At 51.7% G+C, this 27978-nt stretch overlaps 1 protein-coding gene across 4 annotated transcripts in view; it reads right to left on the bottom strand.

Annotated features, from left to right (window-relative positions):
- Positions 1–27978, bottom strand: part of SPEG (striated muscle enriched protein kinase) — a 1484310-nt gene that overhangs the window by 143314 nt on the left and 1313018 nt on the right. For all 4 annotated transcript variants that reach the window (XM_078679189.1, XM_078679190.1, XM_078679187.1 and 1 more), the window contains exon 35: positions 20358–20522. In XM_078679189.1, the coding sequence (XP_078535315.1) occupies positions 20358–20522 (165 nt within the window). The remainder of the gene's footprint in view (positions 1–20357; positions 20523–27978) is intronic.

The raw sequence follows: 27978 nt of genomic DNA, 5'->3' as shown, positions 1-27978 counted from the left end.
ATTGCCCAGGGCCTTCGAAGGGTTCCATTTTGCAGCCCGCGAACGGACAGTAGGCTGGTGGCTTTGCTAAACATCGACGAAAAGGCAATTGCTTGGCTGTTGTTAGAGGAGCTTTACATAAGGGTAGCAGGCAGGGGTTTTTCTCCTTTTTTTCATGCAGGATTTGACACAAAATGTGGTTCATAAGGCAATATTTGCATAGGGTTTCTCCTTGCTGTATCCACTTCCTCAGATTAAGCAGTATGATTAAAGCGCAGCATTCAGCGGGGGATACAGCGACTTGTCCTATATACTGCAGAGGTGAAACAGACAGCGGACTTCTTAAAGCTATCAGAGTTATGGATAGCTATACTTAGGTGCAAATAAAATGAGGCTTATAGTTGACTCCGTTAAACTATAAGGGGCCTAAAGCATGGGTATGTTCTGGTGACCCTGTTGTTTAGCTTCTATAAAGCAGACCCGGGACCTGCCGTTGCAAAATCAAAGGATTTCTCCCCAGAAAAACTGATGGGGCAGCAATGTCCTGCAAAACACAGATGCCACTGCAAAGGCCACTAAACACATTAGATGGTTATAGCCAGGCCAACACGGTATAGATGTATAGTAGTAAAAAAAAATCCGTTTTTTTCTAAAAATACTGAGACGGGGTGTGCTGGAAGATAGGGCGGGCAGCCACTGACGAGACATATAGTTATACATATTTAGGCTTTTGGTTATCAGATTTTATGACCCTACAGCACTCCCCATCTGCAAAGTCATCCATGCACACTTCGTGCACCCATTTCAGCTGTGGGATATCTGATTTCCTTGTAAAATGTAATTCCTGGCAGGACAGAGTCCAATGTAGGAAACTATTCAATATTCTCCATTCCACAAGGGACTTCCAATTAAGGTTGAAGTTTGGGTTTTTATGACAGAATCTTGCAAATAAGGTATCCAATATACTGCTCTGTCATCGCCTATAAAGGGTGGATTAAGGCTCACTTAACACATTTGGGCCTAATGTACTGCTCCTATTCACAGAGAAGAGATATGCAATGTGCACAGACTGGTTCGTAATGTATTAATCGATCACACTGCAAATTGTACATTTGCAGGGGGCGACAGAATATTCTGCCAAATGTATATCAATGAGGTGTTTTTTTTGTTTTTTTTTACAGAATTTTGAATAGTGCGAACTTGACTCGAAACGGGTATCAGAACCATAGCACCAGTTGCATTACATGGGGACACATTCATTCATCTCACGGGGAGATTAAGTGATTTGCCCATAATCACAGGATGTTCAGCGTCATTGCCGAGGCTCAAACCCGGTTCCCCAGATTTGAGGTCGACCACCCTACCCTTTAGGCCAACTCCTCTCCTTGCAGTTTGCGATCCCCTGTGATTAGCTGCAAATGCAGAGAAAGAGGCATGCAAGGCATAGACACTTCTGTCCCATTTGCATATTCAAACAAGAAACTTTTATTTAAAAAAGTAACATGTGTCCAATAAAGGGACCTATGCTGGTTTAAAAAAAATAGTTTCCCATTTGGGAAGACACTGATACCTTCCTGTAGGGGTCACAAATATGTTCCTTCCAAGCCCCGTACTATTTGCAGTTTTGACGGGGTTGCAAATGTCAGTTTACTACTCAGAAAGGCCTGGTTATAGTAATCTTAGAACAGTAAAACAATGATAGATTATGTAGAATAGCACTCCAAGATGGACACCATGTTTATTATCAGTCAGCGAGCTGAGAAAGGATAATGTTACTTACGCATTAAGCATCTGTTCTTGGCATGTAGAGCTGCAGATTCACATGCTTTGCATAAGTCCGCCATCTTGTGTTGGGTACGGATGTTTGCAAGCTGTTTTTCTTCAAAGTCTTTCCAGTCATGAGGTAGGTGACTCCTCATTTCGGTGATAGTGCACATGGGCATCAACTCCTTTTTTTTTTTTTTTTAACTTTCTTTTTTCAGCAAGATCAACAACATAGTCCCCCCCAAAATTGGCATTGGTAGAAATAAAATACAGGTGTACACAGTTCATAGTCCCAGTACGGCTCCAGCAGTAGCAGATATAACAGGAGATACAAGAGTCAAACCCTCGGGATGCAAAGCAATTATAGAAACTGACAGTAAGGAACCTTGTGCGCAGTCATCAGGGCATTACCCCAACACCAACTCTCCCTCCCCACCTCCAGCCCCCCCGTCCTCAGGTCCCGATTCCTCAGAGGAGAACAATTCAGCACTGGTTGCATCGGAATCGCTGCCAACCGACCCCACAGCGCACATCATACGCCATGCGAGCAAGTCCTCCTGCAGCCGCTCATCTTTACGCGTATGCTGCATGTGCGTCTCCTCAGCCAATGTCCACTCCCCAACATCCCGAAGCCACAATGACATGTCTGGTGCCCTCCGTCCCATCCAGGTAATAGCCACCCGTCTCCTAGCCAGCACCCAGAGCAACTGCAGCATTTTATACGATAGATTCCTCTTCCTAGGTTTGGGGACCAGGGCCAACAAGCAGTGAAGTGGGGTCAGGTCAATATGCAGGCTCGTGACCTTCCGGATGTGGACTACCACTGCCCTCCAGAAGTCTCCGACCAGCGGGCACTCCCAAGCCAGATGGAGAAATCCGGCTCTGACTGTACCACACCTAGGACAGGCATCCGATTTATCCGCGGCAATGCGGTGTAAAGCAACTGGGGTTATGTAAGTGCGGTGTACAAAATTAAAATGGATCAGTTTGAAACGTGCGTTACACAACACCTTCCTGGTAAGTGTCCCTATTCGTTTGCGTTGTCCCGGGTCTAAAGCGACCCCTAGATCCGTCTCCCATGCCGCCCAAGACGGGGATATCGGGGGGGGGCCGAATCACATCTCATCGCTGTATACAGCAGCGTTGTCAGTCGCCGTCCCGTGCCGCACGATAATAGGATATTCAAAGTCTGGGACACCTGGGGCGCCTCCGGGTATTGTGGCCAGGTCGCCCTCGCCATGTCCTGCAGGCCTCTATAATGGAGACACTGACCCCCAGTGAGATCAAAGGCCTCCGTAGCCCTTTCCAGGGTCACGAAAGAGTCGTCCAGATACAGGTCTGCCAAGGTTTCACAGCCGCCCTCACGCCATTCCCGGAACGACATGTGTTCCTCCATTAACGTGACCGGTGCCAATATCCACACCGGCAGCTCCCTATAAAAAGGGGCCCGTCTCAACACCCTTTCCACAACACGCTGCCAAAGTCCCGCAGTGTGTCGAACAATATACGGCAGGGATTCATCCGCTCCACTACCCCGCATCAGGGCCACCTGTAACGTCCTCTCATCCGCGCTACCCGCCAGGAGTCGCAACTCCCAATTGTCCGTACCTGCGAACCAGAGTGCGGCCGGTAAAAGTTGGGCCGCATAATAGTGCAGATCGAATCGCGGGGCCTCTAGGCCCCCCTCTTCCCAGCGTCTAACCACCGTGCGCAATGCAACTCTGCTGCGCCTGCCCGCCCAAAGCAAGGAGGTGAGCAGCGTATTTAGTTTGAAAATACGAGGAGGGAGAGGGTACAGGGTATTCTGCAGGGTATACAACACTCTTGGCAACATTACCATTTTCGAGACGGCCAACCTTCCCATGAGAGAGAGTGGGAGCGTATTCCAGAAGGATACGGACTGTTGTAGGGAACTGAGCACTCGGTCGGCGTTCCGGGCCAGCAACTGCTCATCAGAGACGGCCACTTGCATTCCCAGATATCAGAAGGCCTCCATTTCCCACCTCAGTCCAAGGGACGGGAAACCCACTCTGGGGTCCTCACCACAGCCCGCAAGGGGGAAGATCAAGGACTTCTCAGGATTAAGGCGCAGCCCAGAAGCTGCACCAAAACTATCCAAGTGTCGTAACAGGAGCGGCAACGACTCCCGGGGGGAGGTCAGGTAGAACAGCGCATCATCGGCGTATAGCGAGACCAAGTGCACCGTATCTCCCACTCGTATCCCCCAGAAGGCCAACTCCGCACGGAGTGACACCGCCAGGGGCTCAATCGCCAGTGCGAATAGGAGCGGTGACAGAGGACACCCCTGACGGGTGCCCCTGTGTTAGAAAGGAGTCCCCGGGGGAGGCAGAAGATGTCTGACTGACCACCCCTAGGTCCACCTCTCCGTCGAGGGGTAGCCGAGCGGTTGCTGAGAGGCCTCCTGAATGAGGGTCCTCTCCTAGGATCGTACAGCAGAGTAATCACAACACTACAGAGGGACACCACACAAGAAGTTAAGTTCTCAAGCTTTTATAGGGAATAAACGGTTGCTGGTTCTTGGCAGTATGTACAAGCAGATCGAGGGATCTGGAAAGTGTCTTAAAGGGGGGTAAGGTAGCGGGACAGTCTTACTCTGGGCGGAGGAAGGGATACCCTACGCACAGCTCTCAATCCTCGAGCTGGGGGGTTCCGAGATGTTCGAGCCGCGGCAGCGCCAGCAGGCTTGCAAGGTGGTTCAGCGAAGTAGGCCGCGGCAGCGCCAGCAGGCTCTCGGAAGGTTCAGCAAGGTAGGCCGCGGCAGCGCTAGCAGGCTCTCAGATGGTTCAGCAAGATAGGCCGCGGCAACGCCAGCAGGCTCTCGGAAGGTTCAGCAAGGTAGGCCGCGGCGGCGCCAGCAGGCTCTCGGAAGGTTCAGCAAGGTAGGCCGCGGCGGCGCCAGCAGGCTCTCGGAAGGTTCAGCAAGGTAGGCCGCGGCGGCGCCAGCAGGCTCTCAGATGGTTCAGCAAGATAGGCCGCGGCAGAGCCAGCAGGCTCTCGGAAGGTCGTCGGGTTACGGACGAGTTCGTCTGGTGTCGGCCGTGACAGCGTCAGCAGGGCTTCCAGTCCAGGATACAACTGAAGTCTTAATCCAGGGTTGCCCCAGATATAGGTCTGGAGGTCTTTGAAGTCCGGACCCTCGCGCCTGGGGGTCAGAGGGGCCGGGATGATGGTGTCCAGACACCCAGCAGGGGGGTGGAGCAAGCGCCCAGGGAGGCCGGAGGGCGATCGATACCAGGCGTCCGGGGACGGCTGGAGGCCCATCGAAACTCCCCTTCCTCCGGGATCTGTCGAGTGGCTACTCGACCACCTGGGTGGATCTTGGTGCCTCGATGTCGGGGCTTCGCTGGGGCCTGGGCTGGGGCCGAGGCCACGTGGTTGGGACGTGGCGGGTCCAAGATGGAGTCGGGCACGGCCTCGTGCTGAGGTCGTGATGGGCCTACGCTGGGGTCAGGCCTGCGCTGGTGGACCGGGATGGTAGCCGGCCCTGTGGAGTTGGGGCGTGCATGATCGGGCCGAAGGGGCCGCCCGAGGTCTGGTGGAGGGCGGATATCGTCCTGGGCCCGCCATGCGGGAGGGGTAGAGCCACGCCATGAGGCCGGGTCCAACACGCGTCCCCCCCAGCTGAAGGCAGGGGAGAGTCACCCATCTACTTGGGGATTCTCCTCGCCAAGGCGGAAGAATCGGGACAGGCCGTCAGCATTGGCGTGGTCGTTGCCGGGGCGATGCTCCACGGTGAAATCCATTCCCTGCAGCGAGATGGACCAGCGCAGCAGCTTCGGGTTTTCTCCCCGCATCTGCATCAACCAACGCAGGGGCTGGTGGTCGGTCTGGACCCGGAAATGGGTGCCGAAGAGGTAGGGCCGGAGCTTCTTGAGGGCCCACACCACGGCGAAGGCTTCCCTCTCGATGGTGCTCCAGCGTTGCTCTCTCGCCAGCAGGCGTCGGCTGATGAAGGCCACAGGTTGGTCGATTCCTTCGGGGTTGACTTGGGACAGGACCGCCCCGATGCCGTGCTCCGAGGCGTCGGTCTGGACTACAAACTCTCTGCTGTAGTCGGGGGCCCGGAGCACAGGGGCGGTGCACATGGCAGTCTTTAGAGTCTCAAAGGCCGTTTGGCACGCAGGGGTCCAGTGCACCCTCTTTGGTAGCTTCTTGGAGGTCAGTTCGGTCAGGGGCACCACAATGCTCCCGTATTCTTTTATAAACCGCCGATAATATCCAGTGAGCCCCAGGAAGGCTCGGACGGCGGTCTGGTGACTGGGGGCTCCCAGTCCCGGATGGCGTCGATCTTTGGTTGGAGGGGAGTCACGTGGCCGCTCCCCACTTGGTGTCCCAGATAGGTCACAGTCCCTTGGCCTATCTGGCATTTACTGGCTTTGATGGTGAGTCCGGCCTGCCGAAGGGCCATCAGGACCGTCCAGAGGTGGGTCAGGTGCTCACCCCAGTGAAGGCTGTACACAGCAATGTCATCGAGATAGGCAGCGCTGTACTCCTCTAGTCCGGCCAGCACCTGGTTCACGAGTCTCTGGAAGGTTGCTGGTGCGTTCTTCATGCCGAAGGGCATCACCTTGAAGTGATAGTGGCCATCGGGGGTCGAGAAGGCTGATCGTTCTTGTGCACCCGGGGTGAGGCCGATCTGCCAATACCCCGCCGTGAGATCGAAGGTGCTGAGGAATTTGGCAGCTCCTAAGCGATTGATTAGTTCATCTGCCCTGGGGATAGGATGGGCGTCGGTTCTGGTGACTGCATTCAGCCCCCGGTAATCAACACAAAACCGGAGCTCCGGCGCTGTCCCGGGGGCGGCGGCTTTAGGGACCAGGACAACGGGACTGGCCCAGGGACTGTTGGAGGGTTCGACTACCCCCAGAGCTAACATCTTGGCCACTTCTGTTTGGATGCAGGCCCGAACCCGGTCGGGTACTCGAAAAGCTCGGTGTTTCACGGGCGGGCTGTCTCCGTTGTCCACATCGTGGACACACCACCGGGTGACCCCCGGAGTGAGGGAAAACAGATCCGCAAACTGCCCCAGCAGCTTCCGACAGTCTTGTTGCTGCTCTGGGGTCAGGGTAGAGGAGAGCCGGACCCCTTCGAAGGAGCCGTCTTTCTCGGTGGTGCTGAGGAGATCTGGTAGTGGCTCGGAGTCATCTTCAGCTCCGTCATCGGTCGCCAGCAGCAGACTCAGTTCAGTGCGTGCAAAGTGCGGCTTGAGCCGGTTAGCGTGTAGAACCCGGAGGGGGTTCCTGGAGGACTCCATGTCTACCAAGTAGGTGACGGGGCTCTTGCGCTCCACCACCTTGAAGGGCCCCGTCCACTTGTCCTGGAGGGCACAAGGTTCGACCGGGGACATGACCCAGACCTGCTGGCCCGGCTCGAATTCGATGGACGAGGCGTTCTGGTCATACCAGCGTTTCATCTCCTCCTGACTAGCCTCCAGGTTGGCCTCGGCAAGTTCCCGAAACTTCCGAGTCTGATTGCGTAGGGTCAGGAGGTACCGGTAGACATCAGGTGGGGCATCTCGGGCTGCCGTCTCCCAGCCTTCCTTGACCAGGCTGAGGGGGCCTCGGACCGGGTGCCCGTACAAGAGTTCGAAAGGGCTGAACCCCAGGGACTTCTGGGGTACCTCTCGGTAGGCGAACAGGAGGCAAGGCAGTAGGACATCCCATTTGCGCCGGAGGGGCTCCTCTAGGCCCTTGATCATCCCCTTCAGTGTCCTGTTGAATCGTTCGACTAGCCCATTTCCTTGGGGATGATACGGAGTGGTGAACTTATAGGCGACCCCGCACTGCTGCCAGAGGGACCGCATATGCTTCGAGATAAAGTTGGAGCCCCGATCACTCACGACTTCCAGAGGGAAGCCGACTCGGGAGAAGATGCTCATGAGGGCTCGGCCCACCACGGGGGCCGTGATGGTTCGGAGGGGGATGGCCTCGGGATAGCGGGTAGCATGATCCACCAGGACGAGGATGAAGCGGTGCCCCTGCGAGGTGCGAGGATCCAGGGGCCCTACGATGTCGATCCCCACTCGCTCGAAGGGGGTGGTGACCACGGGAAAAGGTTGGAGCGGGGCCTTCACCTTCCCCCCGCTCTTTCCGCTGGCTTGACAGGTCGGGCAGGTCCTGCAGTGGTTATGCACATCGTTCCGCATTTTCGGCCAGTAGAAATGGGTCACCAGGCGGCTGTAAGTTTTGTCCTGCCCCAGGTGCCCGGCGAGGGGCACATCATGTGCTAAGTTTAGGAGGAAGTCTCTGAATCGGAGGGGCACGACCAGCACCCGGCTGGCCCCTAGTTCGGCAATCTTCTGTTCACTGTAGAGAAGGTCGTTGTCCCAATAGACCCAGTGGGACCCCGCGGGGTCTCCCGCGGCTTGAGTAGCGGCTTGCTGTCGGACCCCCTCAAGGGAGGGGCAGGTTTTCTGCTCCTGCCGGAACTGTTCGCGAGTGGGACCCCCTTCTTGGCGCCATTGCGCGAGTTCGGGAGGTGTTGGAGTTCGGGGAGATTTTCTTGGTCGGGCTCTTGGGAGCCGTGTTCCAGGCCAGGGTCCTCGGGGATGACGGGTGGCGGCGGTGCGGGCCACTCCGGCTCTTCAGTCGAAGCTTCCCCCGCTGGGGTGGAGGCTCGGGCGGACATGGAACGGGTGGTCGCGCAGACCCACTCGGGAAGGCCTAGCATCCCTAGGTGCTCTCTTCTTTCGACGCCTGCCCAGGGGGAACTTTCCAGGTCGTTCCCAAGGAGGCAGTCCACGGGGGCATCGTCGCGGACAGTCACTTTTAGCATGCCCGACACTCCCCCCCACTCGAAGGGGATGCGGGCCATCTGGCACAAAGTCTCTGAGTTATCTGCGGACCGGACTAGGCACAGGACGTTAGGAAGGATCTGTTCGGAGGTCACCAAATGGCAGCGGACTGCTGTTACGCTGGCTCCAGTGTCACGGAGGGCTTCGGTTCGGCGACCATTGATGGTGACCCACTGGCGGTACTTCTGGGTGTTGCCGGGGATCGGGCCTCGGGGGATTAGGTCGTGAGTCCCCAGGCAGGCTAAGGTCATGGCGGCGGGCTCCCACTCGGCCTGCTCGGGCCGTTGTCCTCTTCCTCACTACCTTCTTCACCCAGGGCCGCGGCCATTATCTGGCGGGCTGGGGGCCCGGTGGTGCCGGGTCGCTGATTCATCGGGCAGAGGGGGTCATTCGCGTAATGACCCTGTCGCTGGCATCTGTGGCACGTAACATTCGGCCGGGGCCCTGGTCTAGCTGGGGGGCCCCCTCTCTGGCCCCAGGGTGGCGACGTGGAGGCAGGGGATGACCCCTGGGGGGCGTCTCGTCCCCGGCTCTGACCTACTCTGCCGCCTCGGGGTCGGTGGTTTCCCGGAGATCCCCGGCCGGAGTCTTCCGTCGGACCCCGGCCGACTCGGGTGCTCGCCCATCTATCCGCCTCGACAGCGAGTTTTCGTGGCTCAGTCAGTTTGCTGTCGAGGAGGTGTTGCCGGAGTTCGATGAAGCAGTTATTGGATAGATGTTCCCACAGAATGAGGTCGACCAACTGCTGGTAGGTGGTGACCTGACAGCCCCGAGTCCACCCCTCGAAGGCTCTGCTGTAATAGTTCACGTACTCCACCCACGTGGTACCGAGGATTTTTTTGCAGTCTCGGAATCGCTGCCGGTACATCTCGGGGGTGAGTCCGTAGCTAGTGAGGAGGGCGGTCTTCATGTGCTCGTACGAGGTCATCTCGGCGTCGGGGAGCTCTAGCAGGGCGTCTCTCCCTTCGTTGATAAACTTCCCCCACAGGCCGGCGCCCCAGTCCTTGAGGGGTACTCGATGGGCGGTCATGGCGACCTCGTAGGCTTTGAACCACTGTTGGATGTCGTCGTTCTTATAGTACTCTTTGACGACATCCTTAGGTATGTGCACCTTTGTGTCCCCCGGGGGGGGGTGAGGTCTTCCCCCCCCGGAGCGATCAGTCTCGTTTGCCTTGGCTTTAAATTCCATTTCTTTGAGGACGCGCTCGTGCTCGAGCAGGAGTTTCTTCTCCTCGAGGTCTCTTTGTCTTGGCCTTTCTTCTAGGTCTCCTTCTAGCCGTAGCTGCTCGAGGGCTAACTTCCTTTCTGCCAGTTGGATCTCTCCTTCTTGCCTGAGTAGAACGAGCTCCAGTTCGTGGAGCCGGTTCTTCTCTCGTTCTCTGGCATCTTCGTGGGAGAGGCCCGTGTCTGGGTTCGCGGGTCTCCCTCCCGCTGGGTTCGTCGCAGCCTCCGTGCCTCCGTTCGGGCCCGGGTTATCTTCCCTCGGGGGTGGCGCCTCGCCGGCGTCCACCCAGGCCTGCAGGGCCGATTTAAAGTCTTCTTTAGTACTTAAGCCAGTGGTAGCGATGCCTAAGTCCTTGCAGAATTGCTTTAGCTCCTTGTGACTGTAGTCTTCCATTTTCTCTTTCTGGAATTCTGTGCTCATGGTTGCAGTGGTTTTTTTCTTGGTAGTGAGCGAATTACTCTCTGTACGATCTGCGTGGGCTCGGATCCCAGCGCTTGCCACCAATGTTAGAAAGGAGTCCCCGGGGGAGGCAGAAGATGTCTGACTGACCACCCCTAGGTCCACCTCTCCGTCGAGGGGTAGCCGAGCGGTTGCTGAGAGGCCTCCTGAATGAGGGTCCTCTCCTAGGATCGTACAGCAGAGTAATCACAACACTACAGAGGGACACCACACAAGAAGTTAAGTTCTCAAGCTTTTATAGGGAATAAACGGTTGCTGGTTCTTGGCAGTATGTACAAGCAGATCGAGGGATCTGGAAAGTCTCTTAAAGGGGGGTAAGGTAGCGGGACAGTCTTACTCTGGGCGGAGGAAGGGATACCCTACGCACAGCTCTCAATCCTCGAGCTGGGGGGTTCCGAGATGTTCGAGCCGCGGCAGCGCCAGCAGGCTTGCAAGGTGGTTCAGCGAAGTAGGCCGCGGCAGCGCCAGCAGGCTCTCGGAAGGTTCAGCAAGGTAGGCCGCGGCAGCGCTAGCAGGCTCTCAGATGGTTCAGCAAGATAGGCCGCGGCAGCGCCAGCAGGCTCTCGGAAGGTTCAGCCAGGTAGGCCGCGGCGGCGCCAGCAGGCTCTCGGAAGGTTCAGCAAGGTAGGCCGCGGCGGCGCCAGCAGGCTCTCAGATGGTTCAGCAAGATAGGCCGCGGCAGCGCCAGCAGGCTCTCGGAAGGTCGTCGGGTTACGGACGAGTTCGTCTGTGTCGGCCGTGACAGCGTCAGCAGGGCTTCCAGTCCAGGATACAACTGAAGTCTTAATCCAGGGTTGCCCCAGATATAGGTCTGGAGGTCTTTGAAGTCCGGACCCTCGCGCCTGGGGGTCCGAGGGGCCGGGATGATGGTGTCCAGACACCCAGCAGGGGGGTGGAGCCAGCGCCCAGGGAGGCCGGAGGGCGATCGATACCAGGCGTCCGGGGACGGCTGGAGGCCCATCGAAACTCCCCTTCCTCCAGGACCTGTCGAGTGGCTACTCGACCACCTGGGTGGATCTTGGTGCCTCGATGTCGGGGCTTCGCTGGGGCCTGGGCTGGGGCCGAGGCCACGTGGTTGGGACGTGGCGGGTCCAAGATGGAGTCGGGCACGGCCTCGTGCTGAGGTCGTGATGGGCCTACGCTGGGGTCAGGCCTGCGCTGGTGGACCGGGATGGTAGCCGGCCCTGTGGAGTTGGGGCGTGCATGATCGGGCCGAAGGGGCCGCCCGAGGTCTGGTGGAGGGCGGATATCGTCCTGGGCCCGCTATGCGGGAGGGGTAGGACCACGCCATGAGGCCGGGTCCAACACCCTGCCCAGCTGCCACTCTTCCGTTCAGGCCGCCCCGAGTCTGACCCTGGCCATAGGCGCACTGTAGAGAATTCGGATCCAGGCGCAGAAGAGGGGCCCCACCCCGGCCATCTGAAGCACCTCCAAAAGGTACCCCTAGCTGACTGTATCAAAAGCCTTAGCCAGGTCTATTGACACCAGGACCTGAGGATCCTCCCTGTCAAACACTTTATGGAGCACGTGGTTTAAGCGCCGAAGGTTCATGGCAGTGTTGCGGCCCGGAATAAACCCGCACTGATCTTGATGGACTAAGCGCGCCATATGTGGCGCCAGCCGGGTGGCCAAGATCTTAGTGAGGATTTTTGCATCGGTATTATTTAGAGTGATAGGTCGGTAGGCCGCGGGATCACAGCTATCCCCACCCAGCTTCAGAAGCATGCAGACCTCACCCTGTTGCATGGTGGGTGGGAGTGCGGCACGTTCTAGCGCTTCATGGTAAACCTGCAGGAGATGGGGAGCGAGGGTATGCGCAAATGCCTGATAAAACTCTGGTGGAAAACCGTCTCCACCCGGCGTCTTAGCTGTCGGTAGGGCGGCCAACGCCACTCTGACCTCTTGAAGCGTCACTGCAACGCCAGTTCCTCTGCATTCTCCCTAGAGAGCGTCTGGAGAGTCAAATCGCGAAGGTATGGCTGATACGATGCCTCCGTCACTAGGGGGTCTGCGGTGTAAACCTTCTGCAGATGAGTGCGAAGCACCGCAAGGAGGTCCAGCTCCGAGTGCACCAGGTACCCAGCGGTGTTTCTCAACGCCACGATCCGTGCAGGTGCCGATTCCCTTCGGAGGATCCAGGCCAGCAGGCGGCCCGATTTGTCCCCTTCACGGTGGAGTCGCTGGCGATATCGGCCAAGAGTAAACCTATCCAGCCGGGTGAGGATATCATGAACGCCCTCACGAGCCGTCTGCTCAGAGTCTAGGTTCGACCCATCCGGGTCTGGTAAGGATTGGCAGTGGCAGAGGTGCTCCTCAGCACGCTTGAGGTCACGGAGCAACTGTCTCCAGACTCCATAAGTCAGGCCCATACATGCGCCCCGCACAACCGCCTTAAGGGCATCCCATTTGGTCGCATAAGGCATGTTGCCAACTCCCCAGTTCAGATCCAAGTAGGTACGTAGGGTCGTCTCCACATGGTTCCGTCCCACCGGATCCTGCAGGAGATCCCCCGGCATCCTCCAGGTCCGCGGGCGGGAGGACTGGTCCACCCATTGTACCACGCACGTTACGGGCGAATGATCGGACAAAAACCGAGCCTGATGGGTGACCGAGAGAACAAGGGATGCGCCGACATTGGCAGCAAGGACTCTATCGAGCCTACTATGTGTATTATGCGTGGGGGTATAGCAAGTGTAAAGCTTCAGTCCCGGATTACCGAGGCGCCACACATCGACAGCACCCAGGTTATCCATCACCTCCCGGAGACGCGCCGTCATCCGTGGTTTCGTGCCCGCGCGGGGAGGATGCCTGTCCAGCAGTGGATCCAGTGCACAATTAAAATCTCCAAACCAGAGGAGGGGGGCATCTAAATCTGACACTATAAGCTCCTGTAAGCCGGAAAAGAAACTCAGGTCATCTACATTAGGTGCATAGGAATTCACCAGCAGGAAGTCCCTCCCATCCAGCTATCAACTCCTTTGTTAGATTGTTTTCCCCACAGAGGGTGAGAATGGAGTTAGTAAAGGTAGAACAGAGATGTCCATGCGTATGTAAGTAAGAAGAATGGCAACAGGTATAAGTATACGGGGAGGCGGGTGGGGGCATTTGAATCTACAGGTCTACCTGCAAAGAACAGATGCTTACTGGGTAGGTAACATTACCTGTTCGAGGCACGTGAGCTGTAGATCACATGCTTTCCATAGACTATACAGCAGTATTCTCCCAAAGCGGTAGCTAACCTGTAGCTGTTCCTGGTGTTTGAAAAAGTGTATGAAGAACTGCCTGGCCTACAGTAGCTTGCTGCCTTGCTAACACATCTACACAATATTGCTTTGTGAATATGTGTGGTGTAGACCATGTTGCAGCTTTACAAATGTCAACTATGGGGATATTCCCTAAGAAAGCCATAGAAGCCCCTATTTTACGAGTGGAATGCGCTCTAGGAGGTATTGTTAAAGTTCTTTTTGCATAACATGTTTGAATACATTTAACAATTCATCTAGCAATACCCGATTTGGATATAGGATTGCCTTTGTGAGGGTGAGTAAAAGCTACAAACAATTGTTTTGTCTTTCGAAATGGTTTTGTTCTTTCCATGTAATGTAACAAAGCTCTTCTGACATCTAAAGTGTGCAGAGCTCATTCTCCCACAGAATCTGGTTGAGGAAAGAACACAGGTAATTCAACTGATTGATTTATGTGATAGGCAGATACTATTTTAGGTAGACATTTAGAGTTTGTACGAAGGATAACTTTGTCCTTGTGAAGTTGGAAAAAAGGTTCTTCTATGGTTAGTGCCTGTAGCTCACCCACTCTCCTCAGTGTAGTAATTGCAATGAAGAAAGCGATTTTCCATGCGAGAAACTGAAGTACGCATTTATGTATTGGCTCAAAAGGTGGACCCATTAATCGTGTAAGGACTATGTTAAGATTCCACACTGGGGCAGGTGGAAGTCTTGGTGGTATAATTCTTTTCAGTCCTTCCATAAATGCTTTGACAACTGGTACTCTAAACAAAGACAAGTGTTGTCTATTTGTATGTACGCAGCTATTGCAGCAAGATGTAAGCGGATGGATGTGTAAGCTAATTCTGGCCGCTTTAGATGTAATAAATAACAGATGATATTTTGTATGGAAGCATCCAAAGGACTGATATTGTTATTATTGCAATAGATAACAAATTGCTTCCATTTGGCTGCATACCAAGCTCTTGTGGTAGGCCTTCTTGCCTCTCTGATAATGTTCATACAGTCTGGAGAAAGATTCAGAAGTCCAAACTCTGATTCCAGGAGCCAGATCACTAGGTTGAGTTCTTTGGGATCTGGGTGCCTGATTTCTCCATGGCTCTGTGTGAGGAGACTGGATGTGAGATGTAGCTTTAGATGTAGCTCCAAGAGGGCCATGAACCAAAGTTGATGGGCTCACATGGGAGCTATTAGGATTAGTGTGAGGGATGTTTGCCTAAGTTTCCGAACCACTGATGGAATGAATGGGAGAGGAGGAAAAGCGTATGTAAATATCCCTGACCAGTTCATCCATAGTTCATTGCCTTTGGAGAGCGGGTGTGGATACCTTAAGGCGTAGATTGGGCATTTTGTGTTTTTGTGTGTGGCAAAAAGATCTAGTTGAGCAAACCCCCAATTTTGAAAGTACGGGAGGAGAACTTGAGGGTGGAGTTCTCACTTGTGGATTTGCTGCCTTTGTCTGCTGGGAAGGTCGGCAATCTGATTGTTTACTCCCGGAATGTGTTCCGATAGGAGATACATTTTGTGATCTGTGGCCCATTTCCAAATGTCTTGAGCTAGGTGTGATAGTTGGAGAGTGTGTCCCCCCCCCCGTTTTTGTATATCGTACATAGCTGTCATGTTGTCGGTGTGGACTAGGACAGCTTTGTCTACAAGGTGAACTTGAAAAGCTTTGAGCGCTAGAAACACTGCTAGCAGCTCTAGATGATTTATGTGTAGAGCTTTTTGTTTTTGACTCCACAAGCCTTGAATTGTGTGATTGTGGAGATGAGCTGCCCAACCAGTGAGCGACACGTCTGCTGTTAGTACTGTCTGTGGAACAGGGTCTATGAATGGCCGCCCTTTTGATAAATCTTGTGGGTTCCACCACTGCAGAGAGCACCGGGTGCGGCCGTTTACCAAAACTAGATCGGTCAAAAGACCCTGCGATTAGTTCCACTGACTCGCTAAGCATTCCTGAAGGGGACGAATGTGAAGCCTTTCATGGAGGGCAATCATAATGCAGAAGGCCATCATTCCCAGCAGTTGCATATACACTCAAGCCTGAATATTGCGAATTGTGGCTGCAAAGGGAAAGGCGAGAGCTTTTTGAGTATCTAAGGTGGCTCCTAGATAGGTTTGTGTGTTGGAAGGTTGGAGATGAGACTTTAATACAGTGACTGTAAATCCTAGTTGGTTCAGTAACTGTAGTGTTATGTGAGTGTTCTTGAGACACTTTCTGTAAGTGTTGGCTTTGATGAGCCCGTCTTCTAAGTACAGGAAGATAGGAATATGCTGTCTTCGTAGGGGAGCAGTGACCTCTGCCAGGCATTTGGTAAATACTCTGGGGGCTGTGGTGACTCCGAATAGAAGCACTTTGAACTGGTAATGCTGCCCCGTTACCACAAATCTGAGATATTTGCGATGAACGTGATGCATTGGAATATGGAAAATGCGTTCTTTAAGTCTAGAGTAGACATAAAGTCGCCTTGCTGTAGAAGTGGAAGCACTTGCTGAAGTGTCACTGTGTGAAAATGATCTGACTGTATGTAGTGATTAAACACTCTGAGATCTAGAATGGGTCTGAGAGAGCTGTCCTTTGTGGGGATTATAAAGTACAGGGAGCATATGCCGCACCCTTGATATTGCAATGGTAGGGCTCTATGGCTCCCTTTAAAAGGAGAAACTGAACCTCCTGTTTGAGGAGGTGTAGATGATCTGGTGACATTTTGTGTAAACGCGGGTGAATGTTTGGAGGATTGTTGGGAAGCTCCAGGCAATAACCATAACGGATAATTCCTAACACTCATTTGTCTGTAATTACTGACTGCCAGACTGGAAGGAATTGTAAATGAAGTCCCCCTACAGGTGTTGAATTATCGGGAGGAATCATAGGTATTTGAGTTGGAGGTACATGTTGTAGAACCCCTACCTCTACCCTTGCCATTGTTGTCTCTGTAGCCTCCTCTAAAGAAACCTCTTGAGGTAGAGGGGATGATTGTTGCCCTGGTATGATATAGAGGAAGAATCTGAAGATATATTTTTGGACCCCCATGATAGAAGGTGCGCCAAAAGGATCCACGGTTGGAATGAGACAGTCGGGCCCCCATAGGTTTCGCCACATCTGTGTCCTTTTTCATGTTTTTAAGGACGTGTCTACTGCAGGACCAAAGAGATGTTGTTTCTCGAATGGTGTGTAAAGAATGGAAGCCTGAACTTCGGGTTTAAAACCCAAAATCCTTAATAAGTATGGGTGGAAAATTAGTTCCGCTCGCGGAAATTGCGAATTTTTGACAATTTTGTGATCCGCAAATCACGCAAAATTGCCCAAAAATCCGCAATTCGCGAATTGGCGGAGTTTTTTTTCTTGTTCGCGCTTCAAAATACAATCTCGCGTGCGCAGCATTGACTTACCATGATTCTGCGTTCGCTGATGAGTTTTCCTCCCTGTTCGCGAGCGCTGCGAGATTTTGGTAGCTGGCCGAGCGACGCCGCGATCGTGAACACATCATTGCGACCCGATCAGGAAATTGCGAACGCGACCACGTCATTGCGACCCAAAACAGGAAATTGCGAACACGAACACGTCATTGCGACCCGAAACAGGAAAAAGGCATCGCGAGTAGGCTGTTTAAGTGGAAACAACATGTTCGCAACCGTTGCAACCGCATGCACAAGTTCTCGTTCCCGAACCGGTAAAAAAATTTCACGAACTCGCCCAAAAAAAAAAAATTCGCAAGCTCGCGGAATTTTGCGGATTTTTTGTGAATCGCGATTATGAATTCGCGCGAAAACGCGTTTCGCAAATTTGCAAATTCCGCCTATGCTTAATCCTTAACTATGCGTGTTTTCTTAGCAACACACTGGTATTGACGGCTCTAGCCGCAGTATCGGCTGCATCTAATGCACACCTGATTGATGAATTAGAGATGAGCTTCCCCTCTTGCACTAAGTCTTATGCTTTTGCTTTGTGTTCATCTGGTAGAAACTGGAACAATTGTTCCCTTTCATCCCACTGCGCTCTTTCGTACCTGGCTAAAAAGGCCTGGGTATTAGCGATGCACCAATGTTTGCAGCTTGGGAGGCTACTCTTTTCCCAGACGCGTCATTGAGCTTTGACTCTTTGTCTGGAGGTGGAGCATCCCCCTCTGTGAATTGGCCCGTTTATGGGCATTAAAGACAACTAAAGAGTCTAAAGGTAACTGACCCTTAATGAAAGCTGGATCTGATAGTGCAGGTTTATACTTTTTATCTATCCTGGGTGTAAGAATGCGTGCACGAACAGGGTTGTTAAATATGTCGTTCACATGCTTTAACATACCTTTAAGCTTAGGGAGTGTGCGTGTGGTTCTTTGGGACCTACTAAGGGTTTCAAAGAGGAAATCCTCCTCCATTGATTCCTTATGTAACTGAACCCCATGATATTCCACATCCCTCCTTAGCAGCTCTATGTAGCCCACATTATCGTTTGGTGGAGAAGGCTTGGTAGGATAAAGATCAGGGTCATTATCCGTGGGAGAGTATGTATTATAATCCTTCGTGGGGTCTGCAGGTGAATGATCATTGCCCCCATCCCCATCATCCTGATCATCAGGTATTTGTGGTTGTGGCGAATTAGTAGGAGTAATTAGTAAATGCTTTGTTTGCGGGGAAGGAGGTGATGGAGGAGGAGAAGGGATAGTACCAACATGTTTCATTTTAAAAGGAATGTGGTAAGTGTCCTCTGAGTCAGATTTGCGTTTATGTGGCAATTTTGTTGCAATATATCCCATTTTTGGATTAGTATAAAGCTCTTTTTGTTTCGGGTCCTGTTTTGAAGGCGGGGCAACGAAACAGGGCTTGTGTCATTGGTTGCGGAGCGTCTTTGTGCTTCGGTGCCAAAGATTTTGGTGTTGTTTTCTTCAGTGCCGAAGATTTCAGATCCGAAGATGGTTTCGGTGTCGAAGGAGGTGGGCCCAATACTGGTTTTGAACCAGAAGGTTTTGGCTCAGTGCCCGAGTTTGGACGACTCGATCCTGAACCAGAAGGCTTTAACATGAGTTTTGGTGCCGAGCCGGAAGGCGGGCGTTGGAAACTTTTTGTCGGTGCCAACAATGGCCCGAAGGCAGAGGTAGGGCCGGAGACTTTTTCTTAGTCTGAGTGGGATTTTGGGGCAGGGAAGGTTCTGTACTCACGATACGCTGACCTTGCAGAATTTCTTCGTCCCGATTGGAGTCGAATTCGGAGACCGATATTGGATCCTCCTGTTCTTTCTCAGGCCCTAGTACCTCACCGGTCTCTTATTTCGAATCTTCTCTTAAGAGGTCCGGAATGGAACCAGTGTGCTGGCTCTGTATGTCATGAAGTCGAGTCGGACAGTCGCGGAGCGTTTTCTTGGATCGGAAAGATTTACGCGCTTCGCAGTCCTGTTAATTGTGCTCCGGATATAAGCACAAGTTGCACAGTTCGTGTGAGTCGTGCATGGAAACTTCACGTGGCATTGAGGGCAGAATTTAAATGGAGTCCATTCCAACAACTGCGAGGTGGACCGATGCGGGTAGGCCCGACAGCCTTCCATGAGTTTCCCAATCGTAAAGAGTTTTTGTATTTCACACGATACTTGAAGAAAGTGAATACGCGATCGAAAACAATACCGCCGAGGGTAAGTGGATTGCGCACCGAGGGGAACCCGGGAAACAGTCTCGAACCGGAGTGCTGCAATTCACGTCCAAACCCGATGACGGAAAAAAACAATCTAACAATGGAGTTGATGCCCATGCGCACTATCACCGAAAGGAGGAGTCACCTACCTCGTGCCTGGATAGACTTCTTCTGAGAAAAACAACTTGCAAACATCCGGACCCAACACTAGATGGCAGGAGTATGCAAAGTATGTTATCTACAGCTCACATGCCTCGAAGTCTTGTATGGGCATCTCGGATAGTTAAATCCAGTGGCGGTCTCTCTTCCCTAAATAAGGGCGAGGTCAGACATGTGACCAGAAGGTGCTGTGGTGGTTGGCCTTGGATAACGTTCTAACTATGGAATCTACATTGGTTCCCCTGCTCTCAATGGAACAAGGGAGCTACAAGGCGGGTGTAGCATCATCTGTTTCTGGGGAGGCCCCACACCTGTCAACCTCTAAATTACCTTCTTGACCTTTATTTTGGGGCCAATAACTCATGTGTGGTATTCTTTAAGACAGTACACAGGGGTTCGTATCCATATACTATTTGTCTTTAAAGGGAGGGTGTCAGTCACTCTACCAGCTGTAGATCCCCTCTGACAGTATAAAAGGATTTGTGTCCATTTGTCAATATTCTAGGATAGAATCACCATTTAAGTCTCCACTTCTGGATCCTCTTGGACTGTACCCATGAATCGGGGGTGATTTGTGAGCTCTCAGGAACAGCAAACCTATCTATATCAACCTCGAGTTATGGATGGTCTTGGGCAGTATTCCTGGATCTATGTCTATTTGTGGTCTTCTTGGGGGGTATTCAGAGTTCAGCTCCCAGTTGTGATCCTCCTCAAAAGTACCCTTGTATTTGTGCCATTTATAAATCTGCTGAGAAGGCATCAAGAGTTCAGACTCCAGGCGTGGATCACCTGAGACAGTACCTCTGGATATGCGTCTATTTGAGGATACTTGGGGACAGTTGTATAATTTCAAAAGGCCAAACCCTTGAGAAGGACACATGGATCTGCCCTTTAGTTTTGTATGGTCTAGGGCAGAGAGTAAGCCATTAAAGCTATATCACCTTATATGCTTTGCATTTAGAGTGATATGTTATCACACAGACCCTACACTGTCTCTTGACTGTGATTTGGGAATAAATGATGCTTCAGAAGGAAAGAGAATGGCTCGCTGTTAGTGTGCTAGTATGAAAAATAGCCTGGCCTCCAAACTCACCTGCTTCATCAATCAGCACCTCTTCTGAGATGTTGCTATATGGACCCTGACCCGCTTTGGTCTTGCAAGCCACACGGAAAGTCACAACCTTCCCAAAAGGCAGCTCTGTGACATTGTGATAGCATTCTGCCATGCCCGAGGAAACAGTCTTCCACTCCGACGTACCTGCAAGAGAGAGAAGAGGAGAATATATCTCCATTAGTCATAATCCTGAAGTCCATAATTAGTCTGTAAAGCAACACTTGATTGGCTAGGTTATTGCAAATAATGCAGGAGACGATATTTAGGAAAAAAGGGAACACTGTTGACAGTAGAAGCAATTGATGACTTCACAGAAGAACGATTTACAGGAATGCTACAACATACTCATACCTAAAATCGTTTTAGCAGTAGAGCCGCGCACCATAGAGGAGCACCCTTTATTCTACACTCCTCCTTTTGTATTGGGGCCCTCTATGGCAGAACGGGCTAATGCCTTGTTTTACTATACATTGTTGTATAAATATCAGAAGCCTCAATGAGAAAACAACCACATATTACATAAGCTTTACATTTTAGGTGCCAGTCCCACAAAGCGAAGCCTATTTGTGGCGATCTCTGCGCATGTAGGTTTCTGCCTATGTCTATGTAAAGACTTCCTCCCAGGTGGTACTCATGTATTCCAGGCTGACATCTACACTATGACTAGAGTTATGAGTCAGTAGCCCTTCAAATAAAGAGGTCAAGCCTTCTATGAAAGGAATTATGTCTGTCTAGTAACTTTAAGGTTGGATTTCATTGATACACTTCCTTGAAGCAGAGAACTCTGCCACCATGACAGCAAACTCCAAAAATGATGGTCTAGGGAAATACCATACACTTAACCCAAATTTCACATAGCTGACACACAGCTACCCTGATACTAAGCTTTGCCATCTTCCCCTTGGGCTGTGTCGCTAACAGAACACTACATACCAGCTACATTTTCCAAGATTCAGCAAGCCCCATTCAAGAGAAACTTCATTAGGGAAGAGATATACCTTGTAATTACCTTTGCTATTATCATTATAAATAAGTACATGCTCTGTCTTCATCCAGTGAAGCAGAGAAAGCAGCCAATTGGCAGGAGTTGGCAGACTATTTTAATTAATTGAAGGTGTAGACACACACTGTTGGAGACACTAGGAAAAAGTGGCAGGATAAGAGAAGGCAGGTGAAGAAAACAAGTTACCTACCTGTAACTGTGGTTCCCCAGTATTGGTAACTTTCATAGATTCCCCGTCGTCGGAATGGGAGTCTCGGTAACAAAATAACATAGCAGTAGGTACAAAAGAGAAAGAAAAAGGCCTAGGCCTCATTCCCTTTTGTAGCATATCCGCCTCTTTTTGTAAAAGAGACCAAACTTAGGCATCAGCCAATCAGAAGAGCCTCACCCCCTAGTACCCTCCTAAAGGAACCTCAGAGCCTCAGATTTTAGTAGCTGTTGTGTAACAGTCACCATATCTGCTGAAGACTGAGCTTTCCTCGCGGAGGTGGGTGGGCGCATGGGAATCTATGAAAGTTACCAATACTGGGGAATCACAGTTACAGGTAAGTAACTTGTTTTCTTTCCCCAGTATTGGAACTTTCATAGATTCCCATGCTTTTGTATCAGAGTAACAAGCAGTCATCCATAAACACATTTTGTGGCATAAATAAACATTGCAATAGCCATCATCACATGAAAACCAAAATGTGCAGAATAAAAGGAAGGTCGGATAGAAAGGAAAGCTCACCAATTAGTGGAAGAGGTTCCTCAGGACCGCTTGGCCTATAGCCGTATCTTCCTGTTGCAAGGAAACCAAGCAGTAATGCTTTGTAAAGGTGTGCACGCTGCTCCAAGTCGCAGCTCTGCAAATGTCCTTGTTGTACACTCCCGCAAAGAGTGCTGTTGAAGAAGCCACCGATCTTGTGGAATGTGCTCTAACCCTGCTGGTCAGCGGCTTTCCAGCTGAATTATGGCAATGTAGAATGGCACTCATAATCCACCTTGCAATCCCTTGTTTGGAAAGGGAGGCCCTTCTGAGGACCACCAAAAGCAATAAATAATTGGGAGGATTTACGGAATCCTTTGGTGCGGTCCAAGTAAAATTTTAAGCACCTTTGTACATCCAGAGAATGTAGCGACCTCTCCACTGGTGAAGTAGGGTGCAGAAAGAAAGCTTTCAGAATAACAGGTTCATTTAAGTGGAAGTCCGAAGGCACCTTGGGTATGAACTTTGGATTAGTCCGTAAAATCACAGTGTTTCTTTTGAATTGGAGAAAAGGCTCTTGGATTGTGAGCGCCTGCAATTCCCCAACTCGTCTTGCTGATGTGAGGGCAAGAAGGAGAGCCAACTTCCAAGAAAGGAATTTCATATCTGATCGATGTACTGGTTCAAAGGGGCCCTTCATGAGCTGTGTAAGGACCAAATTCAATTGCCACGTAGGAGGCGGAGGCCTCACCGGGGGGTAGACACAAAATAAATCTTTAAGAAACTGTTTTATTATCCTGGAAGACCAAAGAGAAGGTCCAGACGCTGAACGTCAGTATCTAGAAATCGCTGACAAATTAACTTTTATGGATGAGTGGGCCAGCCCAGACTTAGCCAGGGATAAACGATAAGGCAGAACTTGATGAGGTTGTGAAGAGAAGGGGTCAACATCCTCTGTCTTGCACCAAATGCAAAATCATTTCCATTTGAGACGGTAAGTCTTGTTAGTGGAAGGGGCTCTAGCCTGGGAGAGAACTTCCTTTATTTCATTTGAGATGGGAAGGTTCATAAACTCTCGCTGCTCAGGAGCCATGCTGTCAGGTGCAACAACGCTGGATCCGGATGCCAAACTTGCCCTTCGGACATTGTGAGGAGATCTGGAATCGTCCGCAAGGGAAGTGGAGGAACGAGCGACAATGGTGGAGTTCCGTGAACCAGAACTGTCTCGCCCAAGCAGGGGCTATCAAGATCATCTTGCATGGTTTCACCTTGATCTTCCTGATAAGCCTCGGGATCAGTGGAATGGGGGAAAGGCGTAGACAAATGTCCCTGACCAGGCTATCGAAAGTGCATTCCCCAATGACTCTTGGTGGTGAAGCCTGCTTGCATAAGACCGGGATTTCTTGTTGGTAGGTGTGGCAAATAGATCTATCGCAGGCTTGCCCCACTGTCGGAAGACCTCAACCAGAACTTGCTGGTTCAGTTCATACTCGTGACTGACTGAGGATTGATTTGATTTGATTTGATTATGGGTTTTATAGAGCGCAACAGCTACCCTAGGGCATCCCGGCGCTGGTAACTATCATCCCGGAGAGTGGGCGATCAGGGGGGGGGTAGTGCTCATGGAAAGAGGAGGGTCTTCAGTTTTTTCCTAAATCTAAGGTGGTTTTGTTCTTGCCTCAGGGAGAGAGGGAGAGCATTCCACAGTCTCGGAGCGTTGTACGAGAACAAGCGACCACCTGTTCTGGCCTTTCTAATTCTGGGGACTTTTGCAAGGGAAAGGGAGTTAGATCTGAGTTGTCTAATTGATTGTTGAAAGGACACAAGAAGTCTGAGAATAGGGGGGCCTTCGTTGTGCAGTATTTTATGTGCCATGCACAGGGTCTTAAAGTTGACACGTTCTTTGACTGGCAGCCAGTGCAAATTTCTAAGGGCCGGCTTGGCAGAGGTCCTTGCTGCCGTTCCTGTCAGTATTCTTGCCGCCGCGTTTTGAGAGCATTGGAGTCTGTGGAGTACAGAGGCTGGGGCCCCCAGATATAGGACATTCCCGTAGTCCAGTCTGGAGTTCACCAGCCCCTGCATCAAAAGCTTCCTGGATTGAGGGGGGAGTAGATGGAGAATCTTTCGTGCCATCTTCATAAGGCCGAAGCAAATTCCCGTGGTTTTCCTCGCTTGTGTTTTGAAGCTGAGGTCCTGGTCCAACCATATCCCCAGGCTTTTCACTTCGGCTTTTGGGGATGGAGGGGATCCCATGCATAGTGGCCAGGGAAGGGGGGCGGGTATTTTGTTAGGGTTTCCCAGCAGAAGTATTTCAGATTTTTCCCCATTCAGTTTTAACCGGGATTCGCACATCCATTGGTGAACTTTTTCCAGGCAGCTAGACAAATTGGAGAGGGCGTTGTCGGGTTGGTTGAGGGACACGATGAGCTGGGTGTCATCGGCGTACATTATTGATTTGATCCCAAAGGGTTCAACAACATCCTCGAGAGGAGCCATGTACACATTAAAAAGTGTGGGGCTCAGGGAGGATCCCTGAGGCACCCCACACTTGAGTGCATGAGCCCTGGAGATGGAATGTCCGTCAGTCACTTGAAAAAACCTGTTCTCCAAGAAGGATGCGATCCAGGCCAAGGCGGAGTCAGCCACTCCCAGCAGCCCGAGACGATGAACAAGGGTTGCGTGGTCCACCGTGTCAAAGGCGGCACTCAGGTCGAGGAGGATCACTGCCACCGATCCTCCTCCATCCAGAATGCCCCTCGCTTCTTCGACCACGGCTAACAGGGCGGTATCAGTCCCCTGTCCAGGTCTAAAGCCAGTCTGGGTTGGGCGGAGAAGATGATGGGACTCTAAGAACTCGGAAAGGTGTTGATTTGCCACTCTTTCGGCGATTTTGCTAATTGCCGGTAGCAGAGAGATAGGTCTGAAGTTTGATGGGTCAGAAGGGTCGAGGTGTGTTTTTTTTATAAGAGCCTTTACCGTGGCTTTTTTCCAGTTTACTGGGACTATGCCAGTTTCAAAGGAGGCATTGATCAGGTTAGTGAGAGGGGGGGCTATGGTAGAAGCAATTTGTTTAAGTTTACTGATCGGGGCTGGGTCAGATGGGGCACCGCTTTTGACTTTGTGCAAGACACTAAGGAACGTTTCGATAGTAATTTGGGGGAAGGAAAGCAGCCTAGGGGCGTCTTGGGAGGTCGGGAAGAAAGAGTCTTTTAGTGCAGTTGTCGCAGGCGGGAGGGAGTTCAGGATTTTTTCGATTTTTTTTGAGAAAAAATCGGCCATCTGGTTGCATTTTGCGCCATCCAGGTCAGGAGGGGGTGGGGGTTCCTGTATTTTGGAAAGGAGCTTGACTATCCGGTAAGTCTCTTTTGCGGAGTTGGTTGCGGCTAGTATTTGATCCTCGAAGTAGGAGGCTTGAGCCGTTTTAAGTGCATTTTTATAAAGCCTGATGTGGGCTTTGTAGCCACTTCTATCATCCGAGTGCCAGTGCTTTCTCCATTGGCGTTCCAGCCTTTTGCCTTTCCGTCTTAGTTCCCGTAGTTCCTCGGTGAACCACGGTAGTTTGGAGGATTTCCTATTAGTAGGAAGGGCTTTGAGAGGCAGGACTGTGTCGAGGGAGTTAGTGACCCATTTATGTAATTGAATTTCAGCTTTGGAGGGGTCAGGGTCGACTGTGGGTAGTGTGGAGAGCAGCGAGTGCTCCCATAGGGTAGTATCTAGTTTTTTCCATGGCCGTGACGGGGCCCGGGAGCAGGGAGTATCCGAGATTTTCTTTGGGAGTTGGAGTTTGAGAGGGACCAAAAAGTGGTCGGACCAGGGGAGAGGGAGAGGGGTTTGAGCGGACAATTTGGAAAGATTAGAGAAGATGGGATCTAGCAAGTGTCCTTTCAGGTGGGTAGGGTCGTTGCTAAGTAGTTGTAAATTTAGGGAGTTTAGATCAGCTTTAAGTTCTGTGGCAAGTTTGTTGCCTTGATCATCAAAGTGGAGGTTTAGGTCCCCGAGTATGGTAAAATTTGGCGTTACGCACGCCAGGGAGGTAATGGCATCCATGAGTGAGTTTAAAAAACACCCCACCTGCCCAGGGGGACGGTATATTAGCAGCCCAGTTAGTGTGGTAGATGGCGGCAGGTGTAGAGAGAAAAGGACATTTTCACAGTTGAGAACAGGACTGTCTTTAAGTTGACAAGCGAGGTTCTCGCGATAAATAATCGCGATGCCCCCACCCGTGCCCGTCGGCCTGTTAAGGTTTTTGATGTGATACCCAGGAGGTAGTGCTTGGATAATGTCCGGGTCAGAGCTCTCGGACAGCCAAGTTTCTGTTAAAAACAGAACGTCCAGGTCCGACTCTGTTAATAGCAGGTTGATTTCGGCATGGTGTTTGGGGAGTGACCTGCAATTCAGAAGGGCCATCTCCAGACAGGCGGGTTCAGAATGAGCTAAGGGGGAGGCCCTGTACGCGCAACTAGGGCATTTATGGTGCTCCTGTTCCGGATTGATAGGTCCATTACATCTGGTGTTTGACAATTCTCTGAGTTGGTGCAGAGTTTTTTGTTCGTAAGTAATTCGAGATAGTTCTGAACCGACCAGAGGTGTGGGCTCACGGCTCGGGCTGGCGCGGACGGGCGCAGACGGGCTTGCCTTAGGCGCGCCTTCGTCGCGCCATCGTCGCGCCCGCTGCGCTCGTCCGCTGCGCTTCCTATACTGGCACATGTTTTGTACGGTGAGGAGTGCACGTCAGAAGGGGGTGTGGTCACCAGGGGTGGGCGTGTCTATCCTCGCGCCTCGCCCTCGAGAATGGCGATCAGGGAGTCTATCGTTGCAGCGTGTGTACGCTGTTCAAGGAAGCAAGAGTAAGTGAGTAAGTGAAATATTTTAAAAAGCAGTTTTTATCACACAGAAAAGATTTTAAAATAAGCAATCTCGCTCCCGGCTTTCCGCCTCAGGAGTCTCTCGGGAAGTAGTGTCGGGCTTTAAGATCAGCGCGCACTATTTATACTGTTCAGAGGGGGCGTGGTCACCAGGGGTGGGCGTGTCTATCCTCGCGCCTCGCCCTCGAGAATGGCGATCAGGGAGTCTATCGTTGCAGCGTGTGTACGCTGTTCAAGGAAGCAAGAGTAAGTGAGTAAGTGAAATATTTTAAAAAGCAGTTTTTATCACACAGAAAAGATTTTAAAATAAGCAATCTCGCTCCCGGCTTTCCGCCTCAGGAGTCTCTCGGGAAGTAGTGTCGGGCTTTAAGATCAGCGCGCACTATTTATACTGTTCAGAGGGGGCGTGGTCACCAGGGGTGGGCGTGTCTATCCTCGCGCCTTGCCCTCGAGAATGGCGATCAGGGAGTCTATCGTTGCAGCGTGTGTACGCTGTTCAAGGAAGCAAGAGTAAGTGAGTAAGTGAAATATTTTAAAAAGCAGTTTTTATCACACAGAAAAGATTTTAAAATAAGCAATCTCGCTCCCGGCTTTCCGCCTCAGGAGTCTCTCGGGAAGTAGGATAACCTGCTTAGTCTGTCGGCATTTTTGTTTAAAACTCCTGGCAGGTGCTCCGCCTGTAGCGAAATCCCATGATGGATCGCCCATTCCCAGATTTATTGAGCTTCCTGAGACAACGGAAGAGACCTGATTCCCCCTTCTTTGTTCACGTAATGCATGGCCGTGGTGTTGTCCGTCCGGATGAGAACTTTTGAACCTCTTAGACGAAGGAGAAAAGCCTGAAGAGCCAGTTTGAGCTCCAGGAGGTCAATGTGGAGCCGACGAGTCTGAGGAGACCAATGCCCACTGACATGCAGGTACTGCAGTACTGCTCCCCAACCGTCCAATGACGCATCCGTCGTCACAACCTGAGGAGATGGATCGCTTATGAAGGATAGACCTTGGGACAAGTTCTCCCGCTGTATCCACCACACAGCAGCTTTT

Source organism: Lissotriton helveticus, chromosome 3_1 (assembly GCF_964261635.1).
Source record: "Lissotriton helveticus chromosome 3_1, aLisHel1.1, whole genome shotgun sequence".
NCBI classification, from domain to species: Eukaryota; Metazoa; Chordata; class Amphibia; order Caudata; family Salamandridae; genus Lissotriton; species Lissotriton helveticus.
Note: the sequence above shows the minus strand (reverse complement) of the source record. Positions and strands in the feature narration are given on the sequence as shown.